This window comes from Jaculus jaculus, chromosome 15, assembly GCF_020740685.1.
Source record: "Jaculus jaculus isolate mJacJac1 chromosome 15, mJacJac1.mat.Y.cur, whole genome shotgun sequence".
NCBI classification, from domain to species: domain Eukaryota; kingdom Metazoa; phylum Chordata; class Mammalia; order Rodentia; family Dipodidae; genus Jaculus; species Jaculus jaculus.
Genome location: NC_059116.1, coordinates 54106016 through 54125136, shown reverse-complemented (window position 1 = coordinate 54125136; position 19121 = coordinate 54106016). Strand labels below are relative to the sequence as shown.

Here is a 19121-nt window from a genome sequence, read left to right as displayed (position 1 = left end):
TCTTTTTTTGGGGTGGGGGGCTGTTGGGATTAATTCTAGGGCTTTGTACATATTATGCAAGCACTTGAGACAGTTACTTCCCTAGCTTGTTTGTGTGTAGCCCAGACTGGCCTGGAACTCTTCTGTTTTAGCCTCCTGAGTGTTAGAATCACAGCTATCACACTTGGCCTTGAACTTTTTTCCCTTTTCAGCCTTCTCCCACCCTTGGGCAGAGAATGGCTTAATAGCTTTCCCATGTTCAAATAGCATTATTCTAAATCTTTGTCTAAAGCACATACCTTTTGCTACCCTTCAAATTATCACAAAATGGGGAAAAAGACTAACCTGAAGGAAAACAGTGAAAAATGTAGTAAATAGTACTTCAAAATGATTATGTCAGGTAAGTAACCTCATGGGGGCTGAGTTAGTGTGCTGTTTCCAAAAGAAGTTAGAAATATCCTAAGAAAGAAAAGAAAATATGTGAAAGAATGAAGAGATGTATGGGAATCATTGTTTTATTAGCAACCTGCTGACTATTCATAACTCCTAATGCTAGTGAACTTTCAGGAGTGATATATCTATTTTACTTTATATGTGATTATCAAATATGTCCACATCTAGAAAAGTTAAATGATCTTTGTAATTCAGGAAATTGCAGGCTCATCAATAAAATTTTAGTAAATGCATGAGTGATTAAACACATGTGAATATTACCTACATATATTAAGGTAGCATAGGACTATCTGGATTGAAAAAGCCTCCTAAGTATGTATTATTTGAACAATAAAGGCTAAAATTTTGTTTTTCTCAGGTATATTTAGTAGACTTGGGAACAAGTATGCATATATCAGAGAAGGTATTTCATTAACAGGTTTTAGCTATTGGTTGTTGTTGGCACAGTAAAGAAAAAGAAAAAGGTGTGTTAGGGAATCTGGACTTTAACTCCTTGATTGGCATTTACTACAGCAGCAAGATGACCTGTAAGATGGATCATTGAGATCAAAGGCTATAAGTTATGATGTTTGCCTTTTAAAAGGCCAGCTATATTCTGAATGTCATAGCTTGCAACTTTGAATTTGGAGCTACAATATGGGTTCCTGGTGTCTGTCTTGGTTTCTGATCTTTGGCATCTTTCTTCTGGTTGCTGGTTTGGTAAGAAAATATGCAGAAACAATTAAAAAATAATGGGGGCAGTTGTTTTCATTCATTATGTGATAATTTGTTTTTTATTTTTTTGCATACTTAAAAATGTTTATTTTAAGTGATATTGTGTTTATCTTGAGTAAATGCTTATCTTAACTGATATTAGGCAGAGGAAACAGCCCCAACAAAGAGAATCAGAGATATTTAACATAAAGCTTGTTTTTTTTTTTCTGCTTCTTGTGGTAAGACAGGTTTCTTTGATAAAATGGAGAATATGAATCCTGAAAGTCATTCTAGTTTTGATGCTGAATGAAATAAGGGTTTGTTACTAGAGTAACTTGACATGAATGAAAATGTTGATATGAGCATCATCAATATTTACCAAGTTTTATAGCATGGTATTTTTTCTATGTCTTTATCAATTTAAACTAATCCTTTAGCAGTGATAGACAGCTTGTACCACAAACCAATTCAAGTCTTACATGAAATTTCCAATGGTTGAAGGAAAATCTCTAATTGTGGTTTTAAATAATAGTGATTACATTGAGCCAATGGTTTATCAATAGGAGATAGAGCACTGCACATGAGAGAGCTACCATTTCAGATATGTTTAACTGCTACTAGGAGTAAACACTTGAGAACTTTTTATTTCATAGATGTGTCAGTATTCTTTAATGAGTGTGTGCTGTGTGTAGTTATGGTATGAGACAACCAGGGCACTTGCTAATATCAAAAGTGATAGAAACCATCTAACCAGTTCATTCCCAAGCTTAGTCAAATACTGCAAGTGATTCTATGTTACAACATAGTAGGCTGTATTGAAATGTAATTTTACTTTACACTTGTGTGGCATGTCATTATGTTTTACAATGTGCTTTCCCATTGTATAATGTAACACACAATGTCCATGAAAAGCAGGTATTGGTCATAGTTACAGATTGAGTATTAGGAATGTGAACTAAGCTACCCTGTTAGAGAACTGAGGAACATAGCCACATCTATGTCTACCAGTACTGTTAGCCTTTTCAATGGCACACCAATTAAGAAATTTCTCAGATTGATTCATTATTTTTCCCTTGGGCATATAACTCACTGGTTATTTATGGACTGTTTATATACACAATAAAATCAATGATAATTTCATTATTTATTTGATGTCTTTGAATGTAGACTTTGGGGAGAGATAAACAAAACATAATTAATGAGACCTTAAATAAAATTTCCTTGTTATAAATTACAATACCATTTCAACATGGGGAATGTAGTTTTAGAATTGTCCAGCTTTGAAGTTGATTTGTTTCCTTTACCTTCACATTCATTTAGCAGGCAGTTTCAATTTCCATAAGAAGAAAAAGATACTCTCCAGTCAAAACATCATCTTAGATTCAAATTTTGCTATCTTGAGAGATGCAACATTAACCAAAAGAAAAAATTCCTTGTTGTAAATTTAGACCAAAGCTGGGCATAATGGCTCATGCCTGTCACCCCAGCATTTGGGAGGCTGTGGTACAAGGAGTACAGCGAGTTCGGTGTTAAATTAATGTGGGCTACATAATGGGTTCTACTTGAACTACAATGTGAGACCCAGTCTCAAACGAATTAAAAAAAATATTGGAACTAAGTCATACTGTTTCTACCATGGGCATGATAACTTTTTAAATGTTTTTTATTTCCTAGCCAACTCCAGAAAACTTTGGTGAGTCTATTTTGAGTTTTTCTCTAGGTTATAATAAAAGAAAGTTATGTGGATAATCACAATAGAACTGAGAACATATTTAACACTAAGCATTTAAGCATACTGCATAATGACACATGCAGAATAGATGAGACACTGCACTGAACTTTGATCTAATACAGACTTGGTCTTGATTAACCAGAAACATTTATTTGGCTATCTATTCAATTATGCTCAACAGAAAAATAGGTGGTGGAATAGGGAAGGCCAATTACAGTGTTTTGCACATAGATTCATGTAGTCTTGTTACTATTGCTTCTGTTGTTTTTTTGTGAAATAGTCCTATTCAGTTGCATGCACAGATATTTGATAGCATGATCATCCCTCTTTTTTTGTAATTTCAAAGAGCAAAAATTATTTTAAGAATTTTTCTTGAGAATTACAAAGCATACTCTGAACAATTTTAGACATTTGTTTCCTATTTAATGTAATTATTTAGTCTTGTCTGTAAGTTATACTTACTAGTAATTCAGATTGAACAATTTCTTATTCCTGAAGATATTTGCCATTCAAGGGATGTGGATAGGACAGAGTTCATATGCAAAACTCCTTTCTTGGGGCTGGTGAAATGGCTCAGTGAGTAAAGTGCTTGCTGCACAGGCATTAGGAAATGAGTTCATATCCCCAGAACCCACATAAAGCCAGATGCAGTAGTGGTAATGCACATCTATAATGCCAGAGTGCCTGCAACAAGATGGAAGGTAGAGACAAGAGAATCCCTTGAAATTTGTCAACAAGAGATCCTGTCTCAGCCGGGCGTGGTGGCGCATGCCTTTAATCCTAGCACTCAAGAGGCAGAGGTAGTTGGATTGCCATGAGTTCAAGGCCAGCCTGAGACTACATAGTGAATTCCAGGTCAGCTTTGACTAGAGTGAGACCCTACCTCAAAAAACAAAAACAAAACAAAACAAAAAACAAATAAAAAAAGAGATCCTGTCTCAAAGAAGGTGGAAAACAAAGACCAACAGGCTCACACTTGTACACACACACACATATATACACACACTTTTTTCTTTAGTTCCTAGCCTGGCATGGTTGGGTATCACTCAACTAATCAATGCATGATCTAGTGTCACCTGAAGCAAAATAAACTTGTTTCATTCTGATTATATGATTAATATTATTTATCCTTTCATGAACATAATATTCAATGTTTTTCTTCATTATTTTAGTCAAAGATATAGATGGGGGAACTGATCAGGACATATTTGATATCAATGAAGGTTTGTGGATTTTTAATTTTCCAAGCTTTTTTGTGGATTAAAAAAAACATTATTTTTACATGGAAATTTTAAATCCAATGTACTATTATAAATTTTTGTCTTCACTCTATTTCTAGGGTTAGGACTGGATCTTTTTGAAGGAGACATCCAACTTGATGGGGTAAGTTGCATTGCAGCAATGCAAAGAAAAATCGTCTATGAATCATGGGCAGCATAGACATTGTTATGATCACCATCTCTGGGCACAAAATTACAGTGACACATATACTAAATAAAACGTTGTCCTCAAAAGGAAAATATAACAATGCTTTTATCCTCCATTACTCAGATTTCTTTGTGGATAAACCTTCCTAACTTACCATCTTTGATTTGATCTTGTTAACTTTCATTATTGGAGGAATATAGAAACTTGTTATTTAAAAACAAGGACTGGGGAGATGGTTCTGTGTGTAAAGGCACTTGCCTAAAAAGCCTGCTGACTTAGGTTCAATTTTCCAAGCACCCACATTAAGCCAGATACAAAAAATGCTGCAAGCACCTGGCATTTGTTTACAGTGGCAAAAGACTCTGGCATATACACACACATACATAAATGATTAAGCAAAGAAACAAATAAACAGAAAAATTACTGATTCAATCTAGTTGATGCAAAATTAAATTGAATTTGTAAACGTCTCCAATGCCTTGGGCTTTTTATCAAAAAGAACAGAATTTTTTACTTCTCCCCCAATCGCATCTAAACATAGTACTTATAATTAAAGGTCTTTCCAAATCTGTTTTCAGAGTGCTAATGGATGCACATATAAATTTAGGGGACTTATTTTGTCTTTGAAATAAAGTCTCATGTAGCCCAGGTTTGCCTTAAACTTGCTATGTAGCTGAGGATAACCTTCAACTTGATCCACCTGCTACCACCCCCTTTACATCTCAAGGACTGGAATTAAAGACATGTGTAATCATACTTGACTTAAAAATTCATTATCTTATTTACTCAGAAAAAGACATGATGTATTTATTGTCTGTTAGATTCAAAAAGACAGGCAGGTTATCTCCCACTGAGCCATGTCAGCCTTCAAAAAGATTTATAAATTTACTATCCTTTGACAATAGTAGACTAAAACAGGAATGCTTTCTCAAGGATGTGTTAATGAATGTTATTTTGTTGGAGAGTGTATTAACTTAAAAAATAGAAAAGACTTGTTGAAAAGATGGTTCAAAATTCACCATTATGCATGCTCTTGGACGTGAAAAGTATCCAGTAGGACTTCTTTTTTGTTCAAAATTCTGTTTTTCTCTCAACACACTCTTGAGTCAATTGCCTGAATATAAGAAACACTGCCCCAGCATAAACACTGCTGTTATTCCTCAAATACCCAAACATTGCTATTTCTTCTCAACAACCCCCCCAGAAACACTGCTGTTTCTCCTCAAACCTTCCCCCCAGAAACACTGCTGTTACTCCTCAACTCCCTCACAGAAAGTTATGTTACTTCCTTTTTAACTTCCAGCTTTAGCTGTGCTTTTTTTTTTTTTAAAAAGATTTATTTTTATTTATTAAAGAGAGAGGGGTGTGGGAGAAAAACAGAGAGTGAAAATGGAAGCCCCAGAGCCTCTAGCCACTGAAAACGAACTCCAGATGCATGTGCCACCATGTGCATCTGGCTTATGTGGGACCTGGAGAATAGAGCTTGGGTCCTTAGTCTTTGTAAGCATGCAACTTAACCACTAAGCCATCTCTCCAGCCCAAGTTATGTTACTTCTTAATCCACCAACACTGCTGTTACTTCTCAACACCCCCACAGAAGCACTGTTGTTACTCCCTGATATCCTCCAAACACTGCTGTTTCTCCTCACCCCCCCTCAACACTGCTCTTACTCCTCAATTTCCCCCCCAAATAGATTTAGTAGTGGACATCTGTAGTCTAACGTACTTGGGAAGGTAAGACAGGAGGATCAAAAGTTCAAGGTCTGGGGCTGGAGAGATGGCTTAGCGGTTAGACGCTTGCCTGTGAAGCCTAAGGACCCAGGTTCAAGGCTCTATTCCCCAGGACCCATGTTAGCCAGATGCATAAGGGGGTGCACATGTCTGGAGTTCATTTGCAGTGACTGGAAGCCCTGGTGCACCCATTCTCTCTCTCTCTCTCTCTCTATCTGCCTCTTTCTCTCTCCCTCTCCCTCTCTCTCTCTCTCTGCCTCTGTCACTCTCAAATAAAACAAAAAGTTCAAGGTCTGTTTGGGCCAGTCTCAAAACAAAAAAGGAAAAAAAAAAAGGGCTGGGCATATAACTTAGTGGTAGAGTACTTATCACAAAGAGAAAGGAAGATGAAGAAAAGAACAGAGCTATAGTTTAAAGGCTTCCTCCTGGGCTCTTTCTTTTCCCTCAGCTTCTCTACCTCATCTGAGCCAGGGCTCCAGTGTCATCTCTATTCAATTATGTAATACTCTAGTCCTGTCTTGCCCCTGACCTCCAGACTCCAGAGAAGTCTGTCTGCCAATTTTACTACTACATATAATGTCCACAAGGTGTCCTCTGACCTCAAGGAGTCTTCCTCTCTAGTCTTCCCTCTTTGAAAAGTCATCATCTCCTCCTCATTCCACTCAATGAAATAAATAATAACTTTAAGAGTCACCTTTGATTTTTGTTTGTCCCCACTCTTGTCCTACCAATGCCTTCTGTCATCTTGTTTTCAGTATGATCCTGAGGTGACAACTTTTTTTCTATCAACTTAATTCAAGCCCCATCATCTGTTTCTTGTATCTTTCTGGTTTTGTTTGTGTGTGCAGGTTCATGTGTGTGTGCACATGTGTTGAGGTAGAGGACAGTCTAAGGTGATATCCCTCAGGTCCTACTCAGTTTTTTGAGATGGAACTTTTAATTGGATTGAAGTTTGAAAATAGATTAAGACTAACTGGCCAGTGAGCTCCAATGATCCTTCGGCCTCCTATAATCCATTCCACCTTGCACTTGTTACCATTTCCCATAACAAAGCCATTTTTTACAAAGGTGATGGCACCATTTCATTCCTGGTTTGAAACTCTTCAACAGTTTCTGATTGCATTTAGAATAATTCCCAAATAGCTGAGGGCTCAAGGCCTTGATGATTTAATTGATGTCTTCCTTTCCTCCTCTCTCCTTTCTCTCCATCTTCTCTATTCTCTAAACTTATTTTTTTATTTCTTATTCTTTTAGTACTGAACACATATTCAGAACATCACAAACATATCATAAGAACTAGAGAACTCACTGCTTGCTTTGCTCTGAGGATCTGCCCAAGGCTCATTTTGATTCAGGATCACTCTTGTTTTAAATTTTCAGATAAGGCACACCTTGAACTTGCACTTCTGTTTCAGCCTTTTATTTTTGCTATAATGTCAGAAGACCTTCATAGTCACTTTATCGAATGTGCTCTGCTTCACTCTTGTCCTCATCTTCTTGTTTTCTTCTGCAACTCTTAAATTCATCTTGATTAACTTTTGGTTTATTTCCAACTGTTGCTTCCCTTCTTATTGCTGGGACAAAAATTAGTTTAGGGGAGGAAGGGTTTATTTTAGTTTACAGTTGAGTTTACAGTCTGTCATGGCAAGGAAGGCACTGGGGCAGGAACTTGAGACAGCTGACCAAATTTAGTCTATGGTGAGGGTGCAGAAAGCCATGAATGCTGCTGCTCAGTCTGCTTTCTTCTTTTTACACCAGGACACCAGCCCATGGGATACTGTTAACTTAATTACTCTGGATAATGCTTCATAGACATGCACAGAGGCTAACCTAATCTATATAATCACAGGTGATTCTAGGTCTTAATAAGTAGACAATCACTACAACCCAACATATTCCTTCAGATAAAAGCTCCACAAAGACACAGACTAGATTTATTGCCATGAAATTCTTGTTCTCTAGAATTATGAAATATTGTTCATTTTATATTATAAAATTCAAAATACTTCTAAAGTTTTTGAAAACTTTCAACCACTTTATGTCTGAGTTTTATTAACATTATGACATTTATATTTCTGAGCTTTTGCTATTACTTACTTGTGTATTTTAATAGCTAGCATTTTTGATTTCTGAAAATCTACTAGGTTTAGTTAGGTTTCCAACTTCTGCATTATCTTTATCACCAAAATTAATGATAGAAATTAGACATTTTTCTTAGAATTTCATTATGTTATGATAAAATTAGGATACATACACTATTAGTTTGGGCTAGCTGGAAGAGCTATACATTTGTTTATTTCTAGGTTGATCATTGATAGTTTTTGTCTAATTCATTTAACTATTTCTTTCAAATTTATTTTTGACAGGCACAATATAGAAATTCCATCATTGGAGAAAACTATAGATGGCCTAATACCATTCCATATGTTCTGGAAGACAGCTTGGGTTAGTATGTGCCCTGGAATATCTATAGCTACTATATATTCCTGCCTATAAGGATGGCCTTGTGTGGCTTTGTTCTTAGCTTAAAGGTAACCAAGATGAAGAGTCAAAAGTACTTTTGTGATTCTGCCTGAATATATGCTGTATTTTGACCAACATAACTATCAATTCAATCAACATGGATAGATTGCTTACTAACCTAATTGGATGCTAGCATGATTGACCCACTCTTCATTTTAAAGCAGTGGTTTTCTGTAAGTCCAGTTCTTTTCTATGTCCAGGTTTTTGATGATTAATTGATTTCCATGCTGGGTATTGAACACTAGAGCCTTGTGCATGCTAGGTGGATGTTCTACCATTGAGCTACATCTACAGACCTGCTCAGGATTTATATGGATAAAAAAATTAAAATAACCAACCAAATAAAATTTTAGAGAATGGTGATGTTTGGCCAACATTTTATTTTGTCATGTCATTAAGTGGACAAGAATCCACTGCCTTTTGTAATTATTGACTCATGAAATAAATAATGCTGTTAGTTTAGTATTAAATTACTAAAATGTCAGAAGAACCTAATCCAAAAGTAAAGAAAGCCTTTTTCAAAATTTTTTATTGACCACTTTTATATTTACAGACATTAAGTGTAGTGCTTTCAGGGTGGTTTGGTGAGAACAATATATACATTTATCCAGACAAGAGCAGGCTTTATACCCCTAAGGCTCATGACTGCTCCTGCCATAGGGTTTTGATTAGGTTTTCAATACCAGGCATGTATTCCCTCCCATAGAGCAGACCTTCAGTCCAATTAGAAAGCAGTTGGTTTCCCTCAGATGAGACATGCTACTATTGCACTTGTTCAGTTATTTGGCTTGTCTGGCCAAACTTGAGGCTTCAAGTGTCCACTGTTTTCACCGCTGATGGTTTCTGTCTAACATAGGGCTACATACAGTACATTTTTTCCCAGCTTTCAATTGGTTTATCTATAGAAAGAAGGTTTTCTGCTCATCACCGGCTTGATTTTTCAGTGACTTTGCCACTCAGGCATGTGAAGTCTTTAGCAATAGTGTCTTACCATCTCTTTCTCATGGGAAACCAAGGGCCTTAGCAGTAGCTTGTAATGTTTTGGAGGAAACAGGGACCTCCCTGACCAACAGCTCACTGGGAGGTATCCCATCCCTGGCAGTGAAAATTTTCTAGTAACAATCTATGACTTCTGGATGTGCCATTATTCAAAAAAGTAGGTTTTCATATGTCTTATTCAGAATATTTTGAATTTTGATTGACCCTCCCTCTGCTCTTCTTCTAAATATTTCTTCCCCTGGCCTTGCCTAGGCCTTTCCCCTCCCTGTAATCTGTTCTTCTATTTACATATATACAATACATCCCATTAAGACCCTGCCTCTTCTCCCTCCCTTAAAGCCTTTTTCTAGCTTACTGGCCTCTTCTACTGATTTTTGTTTCCAGCTCATACACAAGTATATACGTTTGTACCCAGGATCCACATATGAGAGATAACATGCAACGTTTGACTCCTGGGTTACCTCACTTAGTATAATCCTTTCCAGAGCCATCCATTTCCCTACAAATTTCATAATTTCATTTTTCTTTACTACTGAATAGAGCTCCATTGTGTAAATGTACCACATCTTATTATACATTCATCTGTGGAGGCTGGTTCCATTTCTTAGCAATTGTGAGTAGAGCAGCAATAAACATGGTTGTGCAAGTATGTCTAAGGTAGTGAGAAGAGTCATTAGGATATACGCCTAGGAGTGCTATAGCTGGATCATATGGTAAATCTATTATAGGCTGTATCAAGAACCTCCACACTGATTTCCACAATGGCTGTACCAGATTATATTCCCACCAACAGTATAGAAGGGTTCCCCTTTTCCTATATCCTCTCCAACATTTATTGCCATTTTTTTCTTGATGGTAGCCATTCTGACAGGAGTGAGATGGAGTCTCAAAATAGTTTTAATTTGCATTTCCCTGATGGCTAAAGATGCAGAACACATTTTTTTCAATTTTTTTTGGAAGATAGTCAGTTTTATTGACAAAGTCAGAACAGTGGTGCACTTAGGCAGAGCCAGGCAGTGTCCTGCCACAGCAGCTTGTGCTGGTCACACATGGCCTATATAAATGTGGCTCCCTTTCTCTCAGTTTGTGTTTTATGCACGGAGGCATTTCAGCATTGACACAACTTCACTCACATCACTTCTCTATCTACTCAGTTTTTGGAAACTCATAGCTTGAAAAGGTAACAGGCTAAAAGACAAATAATCCAAATGATGAACAAAGCTATTAGGCCCAATAAAAAATAGCTCCTATTATTCACTGATTTTCTTCTCTGAACATCTGACTTAAATGGTTACTAGAGCCACTAGGCTGGGGTTCCCACCACAGGCCTCAATTTACTCATAGGCTTTAGATTCAAGTTCTTTAAGAGTGTTCTGAGTGTATTCAAAAGAACCTACATCCACAAGGTAATGTACACAGAATTTCTTTTCTTTTCTTTTTTTTTTTTTTTTTTTTTTTGGTTTTTCAAGGTAGGGTCTCACTCTGGTCCAGGTTGACCTGGAATTAACTCTGTCATCTCAGGGTGGCCTTGAACTTATGGCAATCCTCCTACCTCTGCCTCCCGAGTGCTGGGATTAAAGGCGTGCGCCACCACGCCCGGCTCCACAGTATTTCTTAATATCTATGTTTTCTGTTCTCTGTCGCAGGATGTTCTGCACCTGGCTGCTTTCTGGCCTTGACCAGATGGCATGGATAGTCGGGAATGAGAACTTTCCCTCTGTGAGGTCTTCACAGAAGCTTTTGTTCTCGCTGTATTCTTTGGAGTGCAGGTTAGCATAGTCATCTCTGATCTGGAAGAAGAGCCCGAGTGTGTTAAGCAGTGGCTTTAAGTCTTCTTTGTAGTCAGAGAAGAGCTGCATGATCCCTACTGCTAACCCAAACAGTCCACCCATTTTCTTCAGGACCATAGCCTTATACTCCTCTTCCATGGGACAAATGTAATGGTCCCTCCAGTAAATGTCCAGGCCTTGTCCTTGATGGAGCTCCAACAGCGGGCAAGTGAAAATCTTCACTGCATCTGGGTGAACAAGGGTTAATACTTTCTCTAGGCCAAGGAAGTACACATAATTGGCAGAATTGATGACAGATGGAATTCCATAGATGCTGTGTGCCACTTGAAAGCCACGGTGGAGTTTTGAGTTGTCTTCAATATCATCAATGAATAAGCTGGCATTATGCAACATTTCTGTCACTACAATGATAATCTGCAGTTTGTCTTCAGGAACTTTGAGCCAGTGATTAAATGCCTGTGAGAGTTTGGTTCTTACTTGTTTACCTGGTAATTGAAGCAAATACTTGTAGGGCTCTAGAAGAATTCTTTGGACAGTTTCTTGAGTTGTCTCCATGGTTTGTAAATTTCAAAGCCAGTCTTTCTGAGGTGATCTCACGACTTCACGCCGCTGCTCCGGGGACTAGCGGTAAGCAGCACACCAACTTCCCACTTGTAGTTCAGACCATGGCTCCTCCCGATGCCGATACGACGCCCTCCCCCAACTTCACCAGGAACTCTCCGCCCTTCTCAGCGGCCGACGCTGCCACCGCATCACTAGGTGCAAGCTTTTCAAATTTTTATTAACAACTTCCATGATTATAAAAAAAAATCCTATGAGAATACCCTCCCTCCCCCACTTTCCCCTTTGAAACTCCATTCTCCATCATATCCCCTCCCCAGCAGAACACATTTTTTAAATATTTATATGCCATCTGTATTTCTCCCAATGGGAACTCTCTATTTAGTTCCATAGCCCATTTTTTAATTGGTTTTTTTTTTTGAGTGCTTTGTATATTCTAGATATTAATACTCTCTCAGATGTGTAGCTGGCAAAGATTTTCTCCTATTCTGCAGGCTGTCCCTTTGATCTATTCACAGTGTCCTTTGCTGTACAAAAGCTTTGTAATTTCATGAGATCCCAGTAGTTGATTAGTGGTTTTATTTCTTGAGCAATTGGGGTTATATTCAGAAAGTTATTGCCTATGCAAATATATTGGAGGGTTTCCCCTACCTTTTCCTCTAGAAATTTCAGTTTAAAGTCTAAATTAAGGTCCCTGATATACTTGGATTTGATTATTGTGCATGGAGAAAGACAAAGATCTATTTTCATCCTCCTACATATAGATATCCAATTTTCCCAGCACCACTTGTTGAAGAGGCTATCTTTTTTCCAGGGAATATTTTTGGCATTTTTGTCAAAAATCAGATGGCTGTAGTTGGCTGGATTAACATCTGGGCCCTCTATTCTGTTGCAGTGATCTACATGTCTGTCTTTGGGCCAGTACCATGCTGTTTTTATTACTATGGCTTTGTAATATAGATTAAAATTGGGAATGGTGATATTGCCAGACTTTTTGTTTTGTTTGTTTGTTTGTTTGTTTTGAGGTAGGGTCTCACTCTGGTTCAGGCTGACCTGGAATTCACTAGTAGTTTCAGGGTGGGCTTGAACTCTCGGCGATCCTCTACCTCTGCCTCCCGAGTGCTAGGATTAAAGGTGTGAGCCACCACACCTGGCTACCACTTATTTTTGTTGCTCAAAATTGTTTTGTCTATTAGAGGTGTCCATATGATTTATTTGTATCTTCTTAGATTTTGATTAGCCTTCCCTCCACCTTTCCTTTATCAATCTCTTCCCCTGACCTTTCTTGGGCCTTTTCACCCCATTACTCTATTCTTTTACTTACATATATCCAATACCATCCTATTAAGTACCCTTCCCTTAATTTCTCTTCCTTTTGTATCTCTTTTCTAGCTTACTGGCCTTTGCTACTGAGTTTTCTTCCTACTCACACCGAAGTCCAGTCATCTTTAGCTAGGATCCACAAATGAGAGAGAACATGTGACATTTGGCTTTCTGATCCTGGGTTACCTCACTTAGTATAATCCTTTCAAGATCCATCCATTTTCCTGAGAATTTCATAACTTCATTTTTCTTTACCACTGAGTAGAAATCCATTGTATAAATATGCCATATCTTCATTATCCACTCATCAGTTGAGGGACATCTAGGCTGGTTCCATTTCCCAGCTATTGTGAATTGAGCACCAATAAACATAGTTGAGCAAGCATCTCTAAGATAATGAGATAAGTCCTCAGGATATGTGCCTAGGGGTGCTATAGCTGGGTCATATGGTATTTTTAGTTGTCTTAGGAACCTCCACACTGATTTCCACAATGACTGGACCAGATTGCTTTCCCACCAACAGTGTATAAGGGTTCTTCTTTTACCACATCCTCACCAGCATTTATGGTCATTTGTTTTCATGATGGTAGGCAATCTGACATGAATGAGATGGAATGTCAATGTACTTTTACTTTGCATTTCCCTGATGACTAGGGATGTAGAACATTTTTTAAATTTTTAAATTTTTTATTTCATTTATTTATTTGACAGAAAGAGGCAGAGACAGAGGCTGAGAGAGAGAGACAGATAGAGGGAGAGAATGGGCAACGCAGGGCCTCCAGCCACTGCAAGCAAACTCCAGATGCATGTGCTCCCTTGTGCATCTGGCTTACATGGGTCTTGGAGAATTGAACCGGGATCCTTTGGCTTTGCAGGCCAACACCTTACCACTTAAGCCATCTCTCCAGCCTGTAGAACATTTTTTAAGATGCTTATATGCCATCCGTATTTCTTCCTTTGAGCACTCTCTATTTAGTTTCATAGCCCATTTTTAATTGGTTTGTTTGATTTCTTATTATTTAATCCTCTATCAGAAGTTTAGCTGGCAAAGATTTTTTTTCCCATTCTGTAGGTTGCCTCTTTGCTTTATTCACAGGGTCCTTTGCAGTAAAAAATCTGTAATTTCACCAAGTCCCAGTGGTTAATCTGTGGTTTTATTGCCTGGGCAATAGGGGCTATATTCTGAAAGTCTTTGCCAAGATCAATATGTTGAAGGGTTTCCCCTACTTTTTCCTTTAGCAGTCTCAGAGTTTCAGGCCTGATGTTAAGGCCTTTAATCCATTTGAACTTAATTCTTGTGCATGGAGAGACAGAAGAATCTATTTTCATCCTTCTACAGATACATATCCAGTTTTCCCAGCACCATTTGCTAAAGAGGCTGTCTTTTCTCCAATGAGTATTTTGGCATTTTTAGTAGCATATCAGGTGGCTACAGCTACCTGGACTTACATCTGGGTCCTCTCTTCTGTTCCACTGATCTACGTGTCTGCTTTTGTGCCACTACCATGCTGTTTTGTTACGATGGCTCTGTAGTATATGTTAAAATCAGGTATGGTGATACCACCGGCCTTATTTTTGTTGCTCAGCATTATTTTAGATATTCAAGGTTTTTTGTGATTCCAAATGAACTTTTGGATTGTTTTTCTATTTCCATGAAGAATGCCATTTGAATTTTGATGGGGATTGCATTAAATGTGTAGATTGCTTTTGGTAAGATTGCCATTTTCACAGTATTGATCCTTCCAATCCAGGAACAAGGGATGTTTTTCCATTTCCGAGTATCTTCTGCAATTTCTCACTTGAGTGTTTTATAGTTTTCATTGTAGAGATCCTTCACTTCCTTGGTTAAGTTTATTCCAAGATACTTTATCTTTTTTGATGCAATTTGAATGGGAGTGATTCTCTGATTTCATCCTCTGTGTGTTTGTTATGAGCATGTAGGAAGGCTACTGATTTCTGTGTATTTATTTTGTATCCTGCTACATGGCTATGGATGTTTATCAGCTTTAACAGTTTTCTGGTAGAGTCTTTAGGGTCCTTTATGTAATGATAACTTGATCTCTTCCTTTCAATTTGTATCCCTTTTATGCATATCTCTTGCCTTACTGCTATGGCTAAGACTTCCAGTAGTATATTAAATAAAAGTAGGGACAGTGGACACCCTTGTCTTGTTCCTGATTTTAGTGGAAAAGCATCCAGTTTTCCCCCCTTTAGTAATATGTTGGCTGTAGGCTTGTTATAAATAGCTTTTATTATATTGAGATATGTTCCTTCTATTCCCAGTCTCTGTAGGACTTTTATCATGAATTGATGTTGGATTTCGGCAAATGCTTTCTCTGCATCTAATGAGATGATCATGTAATTTTTGTCCTCCAGTCCATTTATGTAATGTATTACATTTATCGATTTGCATATGTTGAACCATCCCTGCATCTCTGGGATAAGGCCTACTTAGTAAGGGTGAATGATCTTTCTGAGGGTTCCAAGTCAGCTTGTGACCAAGTGAGACCCTTCCCTAATGAACAACAGAAGAAACAAAGCCACTATAAATCAGGAAGCAACAAACAACCCAAAATTTAAAAAAGCCCAAAATATAACTTATTTAAGGATGGCAAATCTGACCATCCATCAGATTTAATGTATAATTTATCCTGATATGGAAGGTGCAATTAGCACTTCTGGTTCAGGGCTATAATACCAGGCTTATTTGGTGGGTACTGACCTGGTGTAATCCCAGCTACCTTTTGGGATAATTTTGGTCTCAGCTCCTACTTGGGTCCCTCTTTGGTGCACTGTGGGTTCAAGTAGTCTGGCTGTGTCACTAGATTGTTGCTCTGGTCACTGGTACTGGTTGCTGTGAGCCCCATACCCCAGGTCTGTGGTGCTTGCTGTTGCTTGTACTGGCAATGGAGGAGGGGAGGCTGTGGATGGAGGCTATAGTTCTCCCACTGGTTCACATGCTCCTCTACCTCGTGATCTGCTCCTTCATTGTTTTCTGTGGTCCTACCTTCACATTTCTTGAGTTTTCATGGAGCTCCAGTGTGAGTGGAGAATTCCCTCACCTGCATTTTCCTATGGCTGAAGCTGAGCCTTGCAGCTGTGGCCGAGTGGACCTGCTGCCACCACGGACCTGGTGTCACCACTGCTGGAGCCATTTCTTCTTGCCTATGTGGGCTCTAGATGCTCTGGTTCTCTCCTACATCTGTGCTGCCATAGGTAGTTTCCTATACACCTCACTTTTTAATAGGAGAGTGTATTTTGCTGTTTTTTTTTTTTTTTTTTTTTTTTTGCTTTTTCTCCTCTGGGATGCTTTGATGTGGTTCCTATGCTGCCTATTAACTGGAAGCCAGGATTGCTTTTTCTATTTCTGTGAAGAATTCATTAGAATTTTAATGGGGATTGCATTAAATGTGTGGAGTGCTTTGGGTAAGATTGACATTTTCACAATATTGATTCTTCAATCCAAGAACACAGGATGTCTTTCCATTTCTTTGTGTCTTCTGCAATTTCTTGCTTGAGTGTTTTAAAATTCTCATTGTAGAGATCCTTCACTTCCTTGGTGAAGTTTACTCCAAAGCACTTTATTTCTTTATTTTGAGGCAATTGTGAATGGGAGAGATTTCAAAAAAAAAAAAAAATGATTGTATCTATACTCAAAGAAATAAAAGTAATGAAAGAAGCAAACCAAAGAATTAAAGAAAACAAACTCCTGAAAGAGAACACAGGAAACCAGCTTAATGAAATCAGGAGGCCATTACAAGACATGAGTAAGAAAATAGAAAGACTGAATAAAAATCAGGCTGAAATTCTAGCTCTGAAGAACACAGTCAAATAAGAAATTCTGCAAAGTCTCACCAGTAGAATGGATGAAGGAGAGAACAGAATATCTAAACTAGTAGATGAGGTGGGAAACATAATACAGTCCAACAGAGGAAAAGACACCTAATAGGAAGATATGAATGGGAATTTCAAGATATCCAGGACACTATGAAAAGATCAAGCATAAGAATTCAGGTAATAGTAGAAGAAGAATTTCAATCTAGCAGCTTAGTGGGCATTTTCAACAAAACCATAGAAGAAAAATTTTCTCAAATTGGGAAAGAAATGCCAATGCAGATACAAGAAGCTTTTAGAATACCAAACAGACAAAACCTGGGAAGAACCTCTCCTCTCTCTGCATGTTTGTTGTTAGTGTATAGGAAAGCTACTGACTTCTGTGTTCATTTTGTATCCTGCTACATTGCTAAAAGTGTTTATCAGTGCTAACAGTTGGCTGATGGAGTCCTTAGGGTCCTTTATGTATAGAATCATGTCATCTGCAAATAATGATAATTTTATCTCTTCCTTTGTAACCCCATTTATGAGTATCTCTTGCCTTATTGTTATAGCTAAGACTTCCAGTACTATATTAAATATAAGTGGGGATAGTGGATGCCCTTGTCTTGTTCCTGAATTTAGTGGAAAAACTTCAAGTTCTTTCCCATTTAGTTTTATGTTGGCTGTAACTTTCTCATAAGTAGCTTTTATTATGTTGAGATATGTTCCTTCTAATCCTGGTTTCTGTAATACTTTTACCATGAAGGGATTTTGAATTTTGTTGTATGCCTTTTATGTTCTATTAAGATTATCATGTGACTTCTGTCTTTCAGATCATTTATATGACATTTATCCATTTGCATATGTTGAAACATCCCTGAATCTGTGGGGTAAAGCCTACTTGGTCAGGTTGAATAATATTTTTGGTATATCCTTGTATTCTGTTTGCCAATATTTTGTTCAGGATTTTTACATCTATGTTCATGAGGGAGATTGGTTGATAATTTTCTTTTTTCCATCTATGTTTTTCTGGTTTTGGTATTAGGGTAATTCTGGCTTCATAGAAGGAGTTTGGTGGAATTCTTTACTTTTCTATTTTCTGGAAAAGTTTGATAAGCAGTGGTGTTAGTTTGTCCATGAAGGTCTGGTAAAATTCACCAGTAAATCCATCTGGGCCTGGACATTTTTTTTGTTTTTTGGTTGGGAGACTTTTTATAACTGCATGGATCTCCATACTTGTTATAGGTCCATTTAAATGGTTTATCTCATCTTGATTCAATTTTGGTAGGTCTTATGAATCAAGAAAATCATCCATTTCTTTCAGATTTCAAACTAAGGGGCATATATATTCTTAAAGTATGTCTTTATGATTTTCTGAATTTCTTTGGTATTTGTTGTAATGTTATCTTTTTCATCTCTAATTTTGTTAATTTTTGTCTCTTCTCTCTTTCTTCTGGTCAGATTTGCTAAGGGTTTATCAATCTTGTTTATTCTTTCAAAGAACCAACTCTATGTTTCATTGACTCTTTGGATTTTTTTTTTTTTTTTTTTTGGTTTGGTTTCAAGTTCCTTAATTTCTGCCATACTCTTTATTATTTCTTCCCGTCTACTGAATTTTGGTTTGCCTTGTTCTTTTTTTTTTTTTTGGTTTTTTGAGGTAGGGTCTCACTCTGGTCCAGTTTGACCTAAAATTAACTCTGTCATCTCAGGGTGGCCTTGAACTCATGGCAATCCTCCTACCTCTGCCTCCCAAGTGCTGGGATTAAAGGTGTGCACCACCATGCCTGGCTTGCCTTGTTCTTTTTTCCCAAGGCCTTAAGGTGGACACTAAATTGTTTATTTGTTAACTCTCTAATTTCTTAATATAGGCACTTACAGCCATAAATTTCCCTCTTAGTACTGCCTTCATTGTGTCCCAAAGGCTTTTATATGTTGTATTATCATCATTTGATTCCATGAATTTATTGATTTCTTTTCTGATTTCTTCAATGACACATTCATCAATCAATAGTGTACTGTTTAGTCTCCATGAATTTCTGTATGCTTTGTAGTTTTACTTGTTGCTTATTTGCACTGTGGTCAGAAAGAGTACA

General features: G+C 37.5%; 1 protein-coding gene and 1 pseudogene across 1 annotated transcript in view; one reads left to right on the top strand and one right to left on the bottom strand.

Annotated features, from left to right (window-relative positions):
- The first annotated feature begins 1068 nt into the window (after positions 1 to 1068).
- The window catches only part of Mep1b (meprin A subunit beta), a 45673-nt gene continuing 27620 nt past the window's right edge, over positions 1069 to 19121 (top strand). The window contains exons 1-5 of the mRNA XM_004666795.1: positions 1069 to 1131; positions 2800 to 2818; positions 4030 to 4080; positions 4197 to 4235; positions 8381 to 8461. Of these exons, the coding sequence (XP_004666852.1) occupies positions 1069 to 1131; positions 2800 to 2818; positions 4030 to 4080; positions 4197 to 4235; positions 8381 to 8461 (253 nt within the window). The remainder of the gene's footprint in view (positions 1132 to 2799; positions 2819 to 4029; positions 4081 to 4196; positions 4236 to 8380; positions 8462 to 19121) is intronic.
- LOC101594595 lies at positions 10793 to 11915 on the bottom strand (annotated as a pseudogene).